Source organism: Anguilla rostrata, chromosome 10, assembly GCF_018555375.3.
Source record: "Anguilla rostrata isolate EN2019 chromosome 10, ASM1855537v3, whole genome shotgun sequence".
Taxonomy (NCBI): Eukaryota; Metazoa; Chordata; class Actinopteri; order Anguilliformes; family Anguillidae; genus Anguilla; species Anguilla rostrata.
Window position 1 is genome coordinate 24,531,391 of NC_057942.1, and position 16,048 is coordinate 24,547,438.

Sequence of the window (16,048 nt, forward strand, 5' to 3'; positions counted from 1 at the left end):
TTTTAGTTCATTACAGTGGTGGTAGAAGTGACAAGAAGTAAGTGTGTGGCAAACACGCCTGCCACAGGCCACCGAAGTGGCTTTCTTTGGGACCCTCCAGCACAGAGACACAGGGAGAAGATGTTAAAACAGTCCACATTTATTCCACGAGGGTTTGGCAAGATGGTATAGCCAAATGAGCAGATGTTAAACCCTGTCATGACAGAGAGCTCCCTGGTGTGGGTGGGGATGGCAGATTTAACCTGTGCGCAGTGATTACCTCACTACGCACAGGTGCAGCCACTCCTGTTCCTGGGTCCAATTAGCCTGGCCAATTATCTAATTCTTCACCAATTATCCAATTGGCCAGGTCTAATTAGCTTGACCCAGGGCAGGTGTGGCTGCTTAAACCAGCCATCCCCACACCACAAAGTGGTACTATGCTGTTAGACTTTATTGATCGCCGTACAAGGTTAATGTAAAGTAGCTAGCACAATCTGACAGCACTAACCCATAAAAATGTACTGTGAATGGTACTTGCTCAATCGAATGGTAAATGTGAAAACCATTCGATTATAGTCAGCGGCACCAAAATGTTCTGTCACACCCTCAATAAACGGCAAAAGTCCCAGTAGAAGATTGAATTAAATCTTTTAAAGTTATATATTTTATGAAACGTTATCGATTCCGCTTGGCCGCAGTGAGTGAAACTAGGCGATCTGAGTGTATAGTTTATATGTAAATTACGTCAAAAGGATACAGCCTTGTTGTTTGCTACCTAAACTTCACAGCACAGTCATTGCTGTTACCATAATTGTAGCATGAAGTGTCTGTTTTCAAAATCCATTTAAACCATTCACAAGTGACCTGGGACTTTGAACTTATAAGGCGTGATGTAACAAGTCTCCAGTGAAAATTGCCCTGGCTATATCAGTCAAACATTGCCCTGGCTATATCAGTCACTAATAATTGTCTATTGCTTTTTCACTTATTAAAATATCAGAATTTTCAATGCAGATGTTTACCAAACATCACTCATGGCCAGCCATATGCATTTCATGACGATAAATGTATTGATTTTCATAAAAAGTTACACCAGCTGACCACTGTGGTGTTTCTACTAACTACATTTCTACTAACTACATTGTTTCCCTATGTACCCACATACAAACAATTACTATGTTTTAACTGTCTGCAACACCCCATTAAAACATTATACTTCAAAACATGACTCATTCATAATTATAACTACTACTGTGCTGAACGTCAGAAAAGCACATTTATACTCAGAGGCAGACTTACCATTAGGCAAAGGTCGGCAATTGCCTTAGGCCCCAAACTACCCAGGGCCCCATAAAACGCCTCATAAACTTATGGTTAAGAAATTTTTTTTTTTACTTTTAACTAATTAATTATGTCTTTCCAAAAATCCATACGCTAAAATGGCATCAGAATGCCTAATTCATGAGTGTCTCAGGGGTCCCTCTCAGTCCCCACTACATTGGACTAGGCTATTCCATGAGATTACTGCGCATCTGCGGAAATGATTCAGGAAGACGCTAGCCAACTCGTGGAAACGGCTTGGAGTGGTGTACAGACTGTTGAAAAATGAAGCGAAGCTACCCCAGCGGTGCTGAAAAAAGGAGAAAGCGGGAGGAAACAGAAAGTTTTTAGCAAAACTGCCAAAGGTAACAACCTTTTTCACGGCGGCTACTGACGACACTAAAGCATTCTTTACACTGCCGAGCCAGGTTAAAATGCTGTAGCAGACCCGGGGTAGAATTAGTGATGATCAATTTCCACAGATGTTCTTAATCCACCTTTTGCCCAGTATGAACATCTTTACACTGCAGAGAAGAATCTGCGGGTTTCGCTGTGGCGCGTGCGATTATGTATCTCGTGCACAATAAACATTGTCTCTCTTGAATGATTGTTGTTTGATATTTTTGAAACAACTGCCTTGCAAAATGTTTCCCCTGGTGTTTCTGGTTTTGCTAGCTAAACTGTTCGAGAATAAAGCTGAGCTGGGTGTTAAATTAGCAATCAGAACAAGAAGAATAAAACAAAAACAAAGGAGATTTAATCAAAAAAGGGCATCAAGGCTGAAGGAACATATGAGGAAGCGTAATTGTTTATTTCGTTTTCATTTCTAATTATCAACAGCTCCCTCACCTCACAATCCCCCCAGTTGTTGCCCCTCTCGCTACTGGCCATCAAAGCCTATTAACTTAATATTATTAGCAAGCTAGCTCCAATTTATTACGGTTCTCCGTCACTTGAATTAATAATTGATGCAATTCCAGATATCTGGACAATATTGCTGTGTGAAGACTGGTGAAGAGAAGAAGTTACAAGTAGGTATTTCTTAGATAAATAAGGATTGAAAAAGGGGGAGAACGGGGGATGTGGAGGGCCCCATCCTGTGTTTGCCTTAGGCCCCAAAATGACTAAATCCACCCCTGTTTATACTACAGTTTCGCAGCGCAGTTTGTGCTACAATAACTAATTCAATGTGTAACTACCTATACCGTCTGTTTTATACTGTTCAATAAGGAAACCCATCTCACTCATGGTCACTATTTTCTTTGCACTATAGTCTGTGATCACGTCAGACTTCACCTACATGCCCATTCTGCTTATAACATATTGTTTCAATTACTCAATTTCATCATTTCTTCTCATTTCTCTCGTACTACTGTTATTTTCTAATATGCAAAGATTGCTGGGACATACGCGTGTGCTGCTATTTTCCCCTGTTTCGCTAAGCAAAACAGCGAGCAGCTAAGCCTATCAAAATGCCTTATAAACCATAGAAACACTGAAAGTGCATCTCAACGAAATAACAGAAAATGGAGCAGGCAGGACAGAAGGGTACACACATTGCAACCTACGGACCTCAAATTCTACAAACTTGCTGAATTTTGTCGATGAAGGCTCGTTGCATGGCCATCAGATGAGTGAGCACATACACTGGGGATATTTCTGTTCATTTGCTAATGGTGCAAGCTTTTTTTTTTATACTTACGCCACTGCACCCTTTGTCACAGCCATTGTTTTACATATATAGCAAAGCGAAAGTGCTAAACGGTATGTCACGAGTCGCACATGCTACCTCCTGCCACCCAACATTAACCAGCTTTTTCCTTTTCCCTTAACAGGAACCCACCCACCACAATGAGACCAGGACGGGGTAAGTAAAAGGCAAATTTCTTTATTTCTTTTACAGGTTTTACACAGTTCATAAAAATAGAGTACGCCACAACCTTACACTAACCCCAACCCTTTCTACTTCCTCCTACTTCTACTACACACCGCCTATGGCCCCCCTTCCCTCCTACGGAGCCCCAGCACAGGTAAGAGCACACACCCCTCAACACAGCACACACACGTAAGCCACTTCAGGTTTCCCACCACACGTGCTCATATTCAGCACACCATATAGTGATTCCCACTCTGGTTCCCCTGAACTCAGTCCCTCTCCGGGAGGGGAGACCCCACACAGTCGTCTAAGGGGGGGGAAGTCACCAACTCTGAGGGGTTCTCACTTACATGCCCTTGCTTACACCCACACACACACCACAGGACACACACTGAACAGTAACAAAAGAAATAAGGGGTGGGATGTAGTCCGGCCCACGGCTCTATGCTGGGCCTTTCTACATCCCAAAATAAAAAACCAAACCCAAACAAAACACGCTGACTCCAGCCCGTCCACGCTTCTTTCCTAGGCTTCTGGGCCATGTCCCGGACCATACTGCTGCGCCCCGCACTCGGGCCTGGTCCCAGTCGCCGCCAAACTGGAGTCTCACTGCGACCCCACACTATTAGCGAGGGAGCAGGCACTGGTTCAATTCCTGGACCGCTTTTGGGCTGTGTCCTGGACTGCACTGCTGCGCCCTGCATTCTGGCCTGGTCCCAGTCGCCAGTGCCGCCAACCTAGTCTCACGTGACCACACACTGTTAGGGAGCAGGCACTGGTTCAAGATTCCCAGGATCCGGAGTACCCTCAGTGCCGCCTGTTCACCTGGTGCCACCAGCGCTGTCTCTCCTTGCCTCCCCTTTCTTTCTCACGGGACCAGTGCAGCGTCTCTCCTCCTCTAAGACCGTCCTCCAGTAAGCCACCATCAGAAACGCGACACACAAACCACTCACTCAAAAACAAAAGCAAAATAAGTCCAAAACCAAAGGTTTTAAATCCTCACATGAGGAAACCCCTTCGTCAGTACAGGCGTCTCTGTCTTCTACATCTTCCTTTACCTCTATATAACTTGGCCCATTAACTAATTTCAACAAGAATCACTTGCCAGTGCAACCAGCTATCAATCAATTACCCTGGAATGCATGCCACACGCGGATTCCAATCAAACAATTCCCCGTTATTTTAGCACAGCTAAGCCAGCGTCTTGTCAGGCTCACCTCCTGACAGGTACGTGTTCATCAGACTGTACAAATTCATACAAGGACAGCCATAATCCACAACTGTTTCTTAAAGGGTTACTTCACATTTTTCCACTGTTCATCATGAATCATCTCCTCAACTTGGCCCCCCGAAATCTCGCTCTGCCTCCCAATCAAACCAGTGCACATCCGCCACTGCCTACGCTATATGCGTGTTTGCATGTATCTGTATGTACGCATACTTCTCATCCTCTACATTTATATGCATTACTGTTCTCACTTTCTTATAACAAACACTTTGCAAAAAAAAAAAATATCATAAAAAACATGTTTTCAACAAAAATGCCAAGTTACTCACACATACAAAGCACTGTCTATAACTCATTCATTCAAACTGGCTAAATCAAGGCCTGCCATTAAAAGTATTGATATCAAAATGATGCCAAGTTACTGTACTACAAACTATATAGGCTATCTTGCCTCACCAAAATTAAAGAAGCAGTATTCCAAAGCAATGCTACCCAATGTTTTCTAAATTGTTTCAAGTCACTTGGCCCTGTGTTTTTTCATCTTACCATTTTACAATGTCATTTAAACTTTGTGTGACACCAAAGTGTCAAATACCTCAAATTACCTCAAGCAATACATTTAAATGAATGTACAAAACTGCTGGTGAAAACCTACAGGAAGCATATTCCTCCACAAAACATAATGTTTATAAATACTTGGTTGTCAAGTTAATTTTACTAAATGTACAAGTTCTTGTATATTTGCTACTTACAATAAATACTGCTTGTAAAATGAATATTGTACATACATTCATACAATACTTCATTATCCCCATGGGGGCATTTCCCTTGCAGCATGTAACATTCACATTTACAAACAGACATTTATACCAAGAAACATACACTCATTCATGCAACAGAAAGGTTGGCCAGCTAAATACATACATACTGATACATATTCAGGCCTATTCAATCAATCTTGACTCTTACAAACCCATCTATTTTATTTTTGTGATGTTGATCTTTTTATGTCAAATCCAAATGCTTTAAGTATATAGCAAAATAAAGTTCACTCTACTGTTCCCTAACTTTTAAAGGTCACTATATGTGTTTAAAGTTTATCAAATAAATGCAGTGTACCTATCATCACAACAATTTGGTGGCCCAATAAAGATGCAGTTCATAACTGCAGTACAACACATTAAAACTATACAATTGTCCAGCTAATTATATTTAGTTATATTTTTTACCATGGTCGATCGCTGCATTCCACTATCTAAGTGTAAGCTGAATATCGTAAATAACACAGCTGACATACTTTTTTTTTTAAAAATACATTTTCTACCAGACAATGTCTAATGAAACTTTTATTGTGAGGAAGAATACATATCCACCTATATCTGTGTAGAAGACGAGCAATACAGCAGTATTCAGATTGTAAGAAGTCTTTATGAGAGAGAGTGATGCAAACACACTTTAATAGTATGCCCTGCTGACAATTTCTGCTAAGACCAGCGAGGATTCTAAGCTGGTTGTAGCTGGTCATAACTGATCCATGGCTGGTCAAAGCTGGACTGTAGTTGAATTTTCAGCAGGGAAGTATGAACAAATACTGTGGAATTCGGTGGAATTTCATTGATACAAATACTGGTGCCTGGTTAATGTCTTATTATACCAACACCTAGCTTCTTAATAATAATAATAATAATAATAATAATAATAATAATAATAGTGTAATGTGTTGAACCCGCTTCTGAGTTTTTCACAACACTTAAAGTGCCATTATACAAAGAATCTTGTACAAGAATCTTATACAAACACACCTGCAAATGTACACTGACTGTTTAAGAAAAGGTGTGCACTGAGTGTTGGGAACTACGCGGTGCAATTTTATTAATTTTATTATTAAATTTATTAATTTTATTAATTTTATTCTCTGTTTGCTTGTTTCCAGAGAAGTCCTGCCGGCATAAAATATTTTTAGTTAATAAAATGGCATGTATAATCATTTCTATTCTCTTGATGAATAAATGAGGTAGTTAAGTATTGCAAATGTACTGTATTTTACTTCTGCTTTGCAACAACATGGATAATGGACAGTTGGCAGTATACTTACATGTAGCGCATCACATCTGCAGCTGCCAGTGCACCCTAACAGGATTGAGATAGCACTTGCCCACACCAAAAGAAGACTGGGCAATCCACCTTACACTGCTACGGTCAGACAAGGCCTAATGTACATTTGTGGCCATGCCGCATGCTAGCACCAAAAACTATGAACTGGGGAAGTAGACATTGCTGAATAAATATGAAATCAGCAGCAAAACACATCACCACTGGTTTCTCAACCTGGAGATGCCAGAAGAGCTCTAAGCTGGCCTCAATGACTTATTTTGCAAGTGGGTTAAGTATGGTGGCAGTGCTAGAGGTGCAGACCTGGGTCAAGGAGCACAACCCCATCACTGCCACATGTGTGGACAAGCTGGTGAAGACACATCACAGCTCATAGAGGACCAGGGAGATTCTGCTATGCTGGATTGTTCTGACCAGGTAAGAACAAGTCTGAGGGGTTGGGGAAAGGTGGTGGATCAGAAGCCATCTCCTTTAACCCAGCTAAGCTGAGTAGGTCTTTTCTGATAAAACCTACCCCAACAAAACCTCAACCTAGTGACCGGGCACTGATGTGTTTTAATTGTGGAGAACCAGGACATACACGGCGTAACAGTCCTTCAAAAAAGCCTAAAACTGCAAGTCCATGTTATGTACACTGGCCAAATTAGTAGGTAGCAGTAGCATAGGACTTAGAACCCATAAACATGGTACTGTTAAATGGGAAATCTTGTCAACTCTACTCTGTTGCTACCATACACTTGTTCAGGCAAGATTTGTCCCTACAGATGCATGGAGTGAGGAAGAAACAATTACTGTGTTTTCTGTTCCCCGGGAAGAAACAGAGTTGTACATTGAAGTGCATAAACAAGCTTTCCTAATGAAAGTTGGGGTTGCCAGAGACTATGGATATATCCCATCTTACTGGGTACTGCTTGGCCAATATACCAGTGCAAGATTCATCATGGTGTGAGGTGGTCACCAGAGCCAAGGCCAGGAAGCTCAGAGAAGCTTCTGAAGCACCAGTACCTGACACACTGCAGATTTCATGGTGAGGTTGGTGGTGAACACACAATGAGGAGGTGTGATTTCATGTGCACCAGCTGTTCTAGAATTCAGACCAGCTTAAATTTTGTGAGGATTGGACATTTCCCCAGTGGTGGAAAGCACTCCCTGTTCCTCTACAAACCACTCAGTCATGGCCCATCTTCCGCCGTGGTCTGAAGACTCATCTCTTCAGACTATACCTGGACTAACTAACTAACTAACTATCAGCACTCTGTGGGGCACTCCCAATCTGGGATCATTTTATCACTTAAATCCAAGCGGCCAAAACCAGACTTCATTTTTGAAGCTCATTTCCTGGTCTTGTTGTTCCTGGTTGCTCACTAGCGCCACTGCGGTTGGCTCCAGTATAGGTGTTTTCATATCCGGTTTCCATGTAAGTCTACGGTACAAATGCGGTCAAAATACAAAGTCAATCATTTTTTCTCACAAGAACAAATAGTCATAATATGTGTATTTTATTCATCTTATGACTGTCCATGGGTCGATTTCATGATTTATTGCGTCATTTGGGCACTGTTATAATATTTGTTGTGGACCAATGAGGTACGGTTTGTGTCACTTCCTTATTACTGCAGAGGACTATTCTACAGTAGGGGCTACAGTCTATGGTCACTGGGGTGGGAGGTGGCACCTCTTGGCCTTGACATTGCGGCTCCGACTCATCGTCCACGGTCCACCTGTGCGAAATAAGAAAATGCAGGCATGCAATTTCGTAGTGATTTCATTATGGCGTGTGCTATTTACAGCTGCACTAGACGACCATAAAATAATCCTCCTCTGAAGTTTTTTCGGTAGCCAAGTCATTTTTACTATTTCCTTTAGCCTACTTAACCAAATAATTAGTTGGCAGAAAGCGTAATCAGCTAACGCGTATTTGCTATATTTGGTCGTCCTATGCTAAAACAGTTTGCAACTTCGGCTACCAAGCCATTTGACTAGCTACCTAACCGGCAAATATTCAATCTGTCAAATGTGTTTGACGGCTTGCCAGTGGTGTACATTCAGTAAATGTCTACCTGGGCCATGCTTCACGGATGTGACAAAGCTACTATAATCTCGATTTTGGGATAAACACTGCAAAATTTTCAGTTTCACGAAGCAAATTAAGAGTCTTACGGTTTATTTGCTGGATAACATACAACACACAATGAAATCACACACACAGAATTTAACGAAATTAGCCATCATTGTAAGACTGGCATTTAGGAAGGAACGTGTTTTTAGCATTTAAGAGACCGACAAGAGCATTTAAGCCAGTGGTTCTCAGAATCGGTCCTGGGGGCTCCTTGCGTATTTTGGCTTTTCACCATTGGTTTTGATGATCTACAATAAAATAATAATAATAATAATAATAATAATTAGAAATTCAATGTACATGCACCAGGTGGAAAACTTGCTCTACAAAGTGTGTTGTCATATTTACACGCCTGCAGATCAGTTATTAAAATACTTGGTAGATTTGTTAATCACCGCTGACAGTGTTAATTTTTATTTGTTTAAATGTGACTTGTGAACGATCGGTCAGCTAGCGTCACAATGGGGAAAAACAAAATTATTGCTCATGTAGTTTTTTGAGGCAGTAGTTCATCTGAAGGAGAAGGATCTGCTGATATAATTCATAGAATTTTTCCATAACCATAGATAAAGATATGCTATTTTAAATCCTGCGTATTTGCTATAGCGTCCCCACACTGGGATAGGCTCCAGCATCCCCGGTGACCTTGCTCAGGATAAGCGAGTATAGGTAACAGAGGGATGGATGGACAAAATCATTTCCCTGGTAATACTCCAACAAGGTTTAAATTAGAGATTCTAAATGGGCAAAAATATTATTTTCTAATGGCTTAGTTGCAACATGGTAAAGGTGAAAGTTTTTCACTTCATTGTATTGATAAGTGTATTTACTAGCATCCTCTATTGTCATTTCTGTTTCATATATGAAATTGTTTAATAGATGCATTTGGGCCATGCTACAGTCGGTCCTTTTGAGAGAACCATCACAGAGGGACATGGGGCCCTGCAGTTTGCAGGGACCCCTTTAGTACATAAAGCCCCCCCTTTCCCTCAGATCTGAGATCTGCTTTATTCGGACCTGAAAAAGGGCGACACATCTGGACCATACAGGGTTCCATAATGAATGCCCTGTCTCTCCATGTTTATAGAACAGGAGGAAGAGGGAAAGATAAACAAGGTTGTGAACTCTACAGTAATAAATACCATCAGCTACTGTATAGAGTGGTTACAGAGAAGTTAGAGAGAAACAACTTAAATGTTTTAAGGTAGCTATAATGACTATTTAAAAATCAATGATCCCCAAGCCTTAAATCATTACTAGCCAGTCGGGCCCACCCAGTAATGTTTGGAAAAGAGAGTAAGTGAATGAAGCCACTAAGGGCTCGTAAAATGAACGCATTCTGCATGTACGTCTGCAAATGGGTGTCATGGTGAACTCTGAGGTGTCACAAGACCATCCATCACAGTGTTCAGCATGCTTCAGGGCTCTGCATGTGTCATCTCTGCGAGGACCCCTTCTCTCTTTCTCTCTCTCTCTCTCACTCGCTCACTTTCGCTCACTCAATACATATGCAATGTTCTCCTTTCCCAAAATATTTGAACCAGAAACAGTTTAGAATTGCAATCTTTTTTTATTGAGTGTCAACACAATATCGCTCTTTTTGTGAAGTCCTAGAAGGTTCTAGCTAGCTAGCTAGCATCTAGCAAGATAGATAGATCATGACATTATTTTAATGTAATCAAAATTGTAATTGTTCATTAACTTTCTGTCGGATCTTATTCACAATAAGGCAGCTACCAATGTAATGAGTGCAGTCGGGTATAATTCCACCAAAACCAAAGACAGCACATACTGACCCCACAACAATACATAACCCTTTTGTGTTTCCATTTTTTTTTTCTCAACAAGTAGGCCTATAGATTATATTAACTGCAATATGGATTTGTGATAAAATAAGTACACTACATATATAACAAATGCATACAGATAAATCATCCTGTTTCAATTTTTTTCTCTCAGAGACATGAACATCAGCCACGTCCTTATTGACTCTTTGTATAGGCAATAGGTCAGTAAAGATTCCCAACCAGTTATGAGACATATGATCTGTTTCTTGTTACACAGAGAAGCAGAAATCAGTATTTACAACAGTCCTGTTCCTAATTCAAATAACTAATCACCTAGGAATGTGCATTATAAACAGAATAAAACTTTACTGCACATATTTTAAGCAATACCGTTCAAAGTGTGTACATACTCTATGTAAAGCAGCTCATCTCAAATCAGTGATGCTCTGCAAGATCAAAGATTGGATCACGAGCTCTGTAGTCCAGAGAGGAGCTACATTCCTTTGGTTAAGTCACTTCACAATATTCCTTCAAAAAACACATTTGAATATATTAAAATATATATTACAAATTGAAATGTTGAATTAGAAATAAAAATTCAGGCTGTGTTCATTTCACGTTATATGCACAAGACAGCCCTGCATGTTTATTTGTAATTTAACATTTACATTTGTAGTATATATTTTAATATATTCACATGATTTTTGAAGGAATATTGTGAAGTGACTTGCTTGCTAACTAATAATTGTCAAAAATTTAAACTATTGCTTTTACAGCTGTATAATCTTTGCGGGAAACACATTTATATTTCTGAAATGCATTCTCTGTCATTTCACATGCAAACTCCACAGTATTATTTAATGACTAGGGATTGGTATCGTTCACATTTTGACAATACCCCTGCCAAAACAATAACTTTTAAAACCTGAACAGGTTGTCTACCTTCTTTAAAAGAATGAGCAAATGAAGACATTAAAAAACATTTTTTGATAGCAAAAGCACGTCCCATTTTGAATCATTCTGGATAAATTACAGCCATACTTTTGACAGTTTTGCTTTGGGCGTACAGTGCAGAAATTAATAATATCTAAAGAAAAAATAAAGACAAATACAAATTTAGAAATAATTAGGCCTGTTAAATAAATATTGAATCTTACAAACTTATGAGTGAGAGATCTAAACCAGCAGACCTATAGCCAGAAAGAAGGACCACTATGCAGCCGAAAGGGACCATCCAGCTACAGTATGTGACCACCCAATCCACATAGAATGTAGGATGCTGATTCTGCTGTGGACTAGTAAGAAGGTCAACCCAACCAGACAGACTATATATAACCACATCAACCCATTAAAGTCATGAAAAAAATGAACAATACAACATAAAATGGTGCTCCAGATGAGGTCTGTTAAAACTGAAAAAAATTGATTTTGTGCAAATAGATGCCCTAATTGACTTGCCAAAAGAAATGTAAGGTAACATGAAATGTGCAGAGTTGTGAAAAACTGAGTTTGAATATCTTTAGCCTAGGTGTATGTAAACTTTTGGGCTCAACTGTAAGTTTAATAACTCACCACATGCTGACCAGCTGTGTCAACCATAACCCACATAACATAAGAATGTTTGTGTCAGACATGCATTACATTTATTAGCACACTGTGTGAGTGTTATGAATATACAATATAATGATTAAGTACACCACAGCATTTTTTCTTTGTAGAAACGTTTTGAATTAAAAGTGAATATTATTTCACAATCTCCACTTACAGCAGGAGCATAATAAAATATTCAGATTTTCCAGTGGGAAATAACCACAGGAAAAATCATCATAGTGGAGACACATAGGGATAGTGATCACAGTGCCATAAAGACATACAAAATTTAACACATGATTATTGTTACTTTAATTATTATTGTAATTACTACTACTATTACTACTTTTTAAAATATTATTTATTTACAATGGTTTCTAATTGAAGGATTGTTGTGAAATAATATTTATACTGTACTCAAAATATTAAATATTTAATTATTAGTGAAATTGATATATTGTCAATATCAATATGAAATTCATATGAAAAAAAAAATATATATATATATATATATCAAACTGGGCCCGACTCCTGACTTACATCACACCTGAAAGTGCAATATTAAGGGAAGGTATGCCAGCCAATCACAACACAGATATTTTATTCACTGAATAGATATATAACAATGGTTTGTCTGTTTTCATGATGCATACAGAACAGTGTCATATCCCAGATAAAGTACAATGTTGTAATGCCCAGATATACCATTATGTCCAGAGATGAAATATATATATATATATATATATATATATATATATATATATTTCAAGAATAATTCACTTTCAGTGATTTCAAAATCACTGTTAAGAGGATTATAATATGAAAGTGCTAGTTTTCTTACAACAAATATATTTAAAAAACATTGATACCACATTCCTGGCTTTAAATAGAGCACTGTGGGGTAGCTGTCCCATCATGCTAGATTTTTACTTTCCATTTCCCAGTGCTGAACTAGCAAGGCTGAATCATTGCTCTTAGGCGAGTGGGCATGTTCATCTGGTGTTTTATACAATCATAATCTGCACTGACTTCTCTGATCTATCCACTTTCTGTAGCTGTGGCTAAATGACAGCCCCATAAAAGAAAAGCCCTAAGGTGTGTGCACTCTACCCAGGTAGTTGCCTTAGAACTGGTTGTTTTAGTATAGCTGCCCTGGTACAGACAGTGACTAAAGTGAGGTTTGTAGCAGGAGGTTTTTTGGATTTTTAGTGAGACACAGGATCAACACATACTGCTACCTTGTCTGAACACAATGCAGCAGTCTTGACTATTCCTCTCTCAACCTTCAATTAGTCAATTGGTACATCAATCAGTTAATCCTTTAGCTTATCATTTTATTAATACACCAATCAATCATTCAGCCAATAAATCAATCAATTTGTCAATTTATGAATCAGTTAATCAATCAGCCAATCACTCAGTTGAACTACCGATCAATAAATCAATCAATCAAAAAAGTTAATTTTTAATTGCATTATTCAGACTTCTTTCCAAAGTGAGCTGTGTTCAATATCACTTAAGGAACTAAAATATTCTTTACAAGGGTTGAATAAGGCTAAACTTCTGGGCATGGATGATATCAATATGAAATTCTCTCATATTCTTTTGTATGAACTGGGTCCACTCATATGAATATAAATATTTGAAACATCTGTATAATTTGGGACTTCAGATCAGAAGAAAACAAAGCAATAAACTCACAAAAATATAAACAACAAAAAGATTACAATCGTTGCTGAAGATGCCTTTAAGCTTCAATCCCTTCTAATATTAAACTATTTGCCTAGGTGTTTTGCCATTATTTTGGAAGGGGTATTATATAAAACGATTCATATGAATAAAGCCAGTTTAATTAAAAAATAGATTTTGTACATTGAACTGCGGGAACAGCATCTTCTTGTGAAGTGCTGCATCAGTTGATGCCAAAAAGGTGTTTGGTCATCTTGAATGGTTTTATCTTTTTGGTCTTATCTTTTTGTCTATATAAAAATATAAATGTGATTTTGCACTCATATGATGAAGACGTTTCAGTAGGCTACTTGACGTACTTCAACTTTTCCGGCACTGTTGTAATGGCCAACCATGACTGTCCTCACTTCAGTATTACAAAAAGTGCTCAAGAAGGCCGTCTCCCTTCCCCAATGCTTTTATTTTTAATAATTAGAATGCTTTGTCAGGCAATACATCCTGAAGAATGGCCTTGCTATTGTATCTGAAACATTAACATTTTGGAATCAACAGCCAGCCATTTTGCATATAGGCTCTGAGAATTCACATATATGGAATCCCAGCTTTGAGTTTGTTTGAGAAAAACATGAATTTGAATATGGAAACAGAATCTACTTGACCGAAGTGCCGAACAGGGACTGCAAGGTGGTGACACAAGTGAACACGGTACGCACAGAAACATCTCGCATTAATAGGCATATGTTGCCATTAAACAGAAAAGGCTTGGATAAAAAGTGATCAAATGGCATTCACAGAAATTTAAAAAAAAAAAAAAAAATTCCGCTATGAATCACAAACGGCGTGGAATGCGTGGGATGTGCTCATATAATTGCACTGGAAATATTGTCGGATATATAGGACGGTTAACATTTCCTTCAGCAAATAAGGTCCTTGTAGAAAGGTACTGAGACACGATGCTATGTGTCACTTACCTGAACGGACTTGCGGAGCGAGAAAAATAATAACTGTTGCTAATGGAAGGACAAGGTCTTGTGCCCACGGTTGTACTTTCCATCGCATGCGGGTATCCATGGCCACAAATCACAGCCACAGGTAAAGTTGATAAGTTCCTAAAATCAAGTTTAATACTGGTGACAATGTCTAGCCAGTAGGGGAACAAGCACGTTTTCACTGAAATAAAAATGTTATGGATTCATTTGCCATACGTCTGCGGTGTTAACTCCACCCGAGAGTTATTTCTGAATGGAAAATCTCTCTGCGCTCTTCCGATCTGGCAGCTCTGTGCGCCTATTTGATTGCGCTGATGATGCCCCCTTTCTGTGTCCACGCGTAAGGGGGGCGGGGGTCATCTGAAAACTGTAACGCCTGGGCCACACCGCTTACCTCACGTGTGCGTGACGGCTACCTCGCTGAACTGCTGCGGCTCGCACGCATGTGTGTGTCCACACCGCCAGCGTTGCTGCTGCGGCGCTGCTACTGCCAGCCTTATCTTTCTACACTGAATTTGCCTTTGATAATGGCCATCAATAATACAATGTTTGATTTCATTTCATTATAAATTTAATTTATATTTAGTTTAGACAGAAGAAGGTTAAGAAGCGTGTGCTGTAAAATAAATAAATAAATAATTAAATAAATAAATAAAATAAATAAAAATAATAATAAATAAATAAATAAATACAGCAATCCCTTCACATTTTTTTCATGTGTGTGACATATTCATATAGCCTAGACATTGAAACTATAGTGAAAGGTGTCAGTGATGTAATGTTGCTGGTATGATGTCAATATGACTATCAACATATCTTTTCGCTGTCTATTTTTGCTGAGAACCGCGCGCCTCACGCGTGAAAAATAGGCTCCACGCCGAAACTCTAGATGACGCGCCGCTGCAGCGAGGCTCGAGCAGCGCCTTAGACGCTGTTGATAGTCATATTGACATCATACCAGCAAAATTACATAACTGACATATATATATATATATATATATATATATATATATATATATATATATATATATTTACAATTGAGCACACGCTTCTTAACCTTTTTCTGTCTAAACTAAATATAAATTAAATTTATAATGAAATGAAATCAAACATTCTATTATTGATGGCCATTATCAAAGGAAAACTCAATGTAGAAAGATAGGGCTGGCAGTAGCAGCGCCGCCGCAGCAACGCTGGCGGTGTGGACACGCACATGCATGCGAGCCGCAGCAGTCCGGCGAAGTAGCCGTCACGCACAGGCGAAGTAAGCGGTGTGGACCAGGCGTAAGGGGGAGAGCCAGCGAATCAGAGTTGTCGGAATCCTAGCTTGGAGATTTCATGGGATATAAATTGTTG

General features: G+C 39.2%; 1 protein-coding gene across 1 annotated transcript in view; it reads right to left on the reverse strand.

The window, feature by feature from the left end:
* Positions 1 to 15,045, reverse strand: part of LOC135233731 (collagen alpha-1(V) chain-like) — a 133,501-nt gene extending 118,456 nt beyond the window's left edge. Inside the window, exon 1 of the mRNA XM_064297531.1 lies at positions 14,675 to 15,045. Within this exon, the coding sequence (XP_064153601.1) occupies positions 14,675 to 14,774 (100 nt within the window). The 5' untranslated portion in view covers positions 14,775 to 15,045. The remainder of the gene's footprint in view (positions 1 to 14,674) is intronic.
* Between the last annotated feature and the right edge of the window lie 1,003 nt (positions 15,046 to 16,048).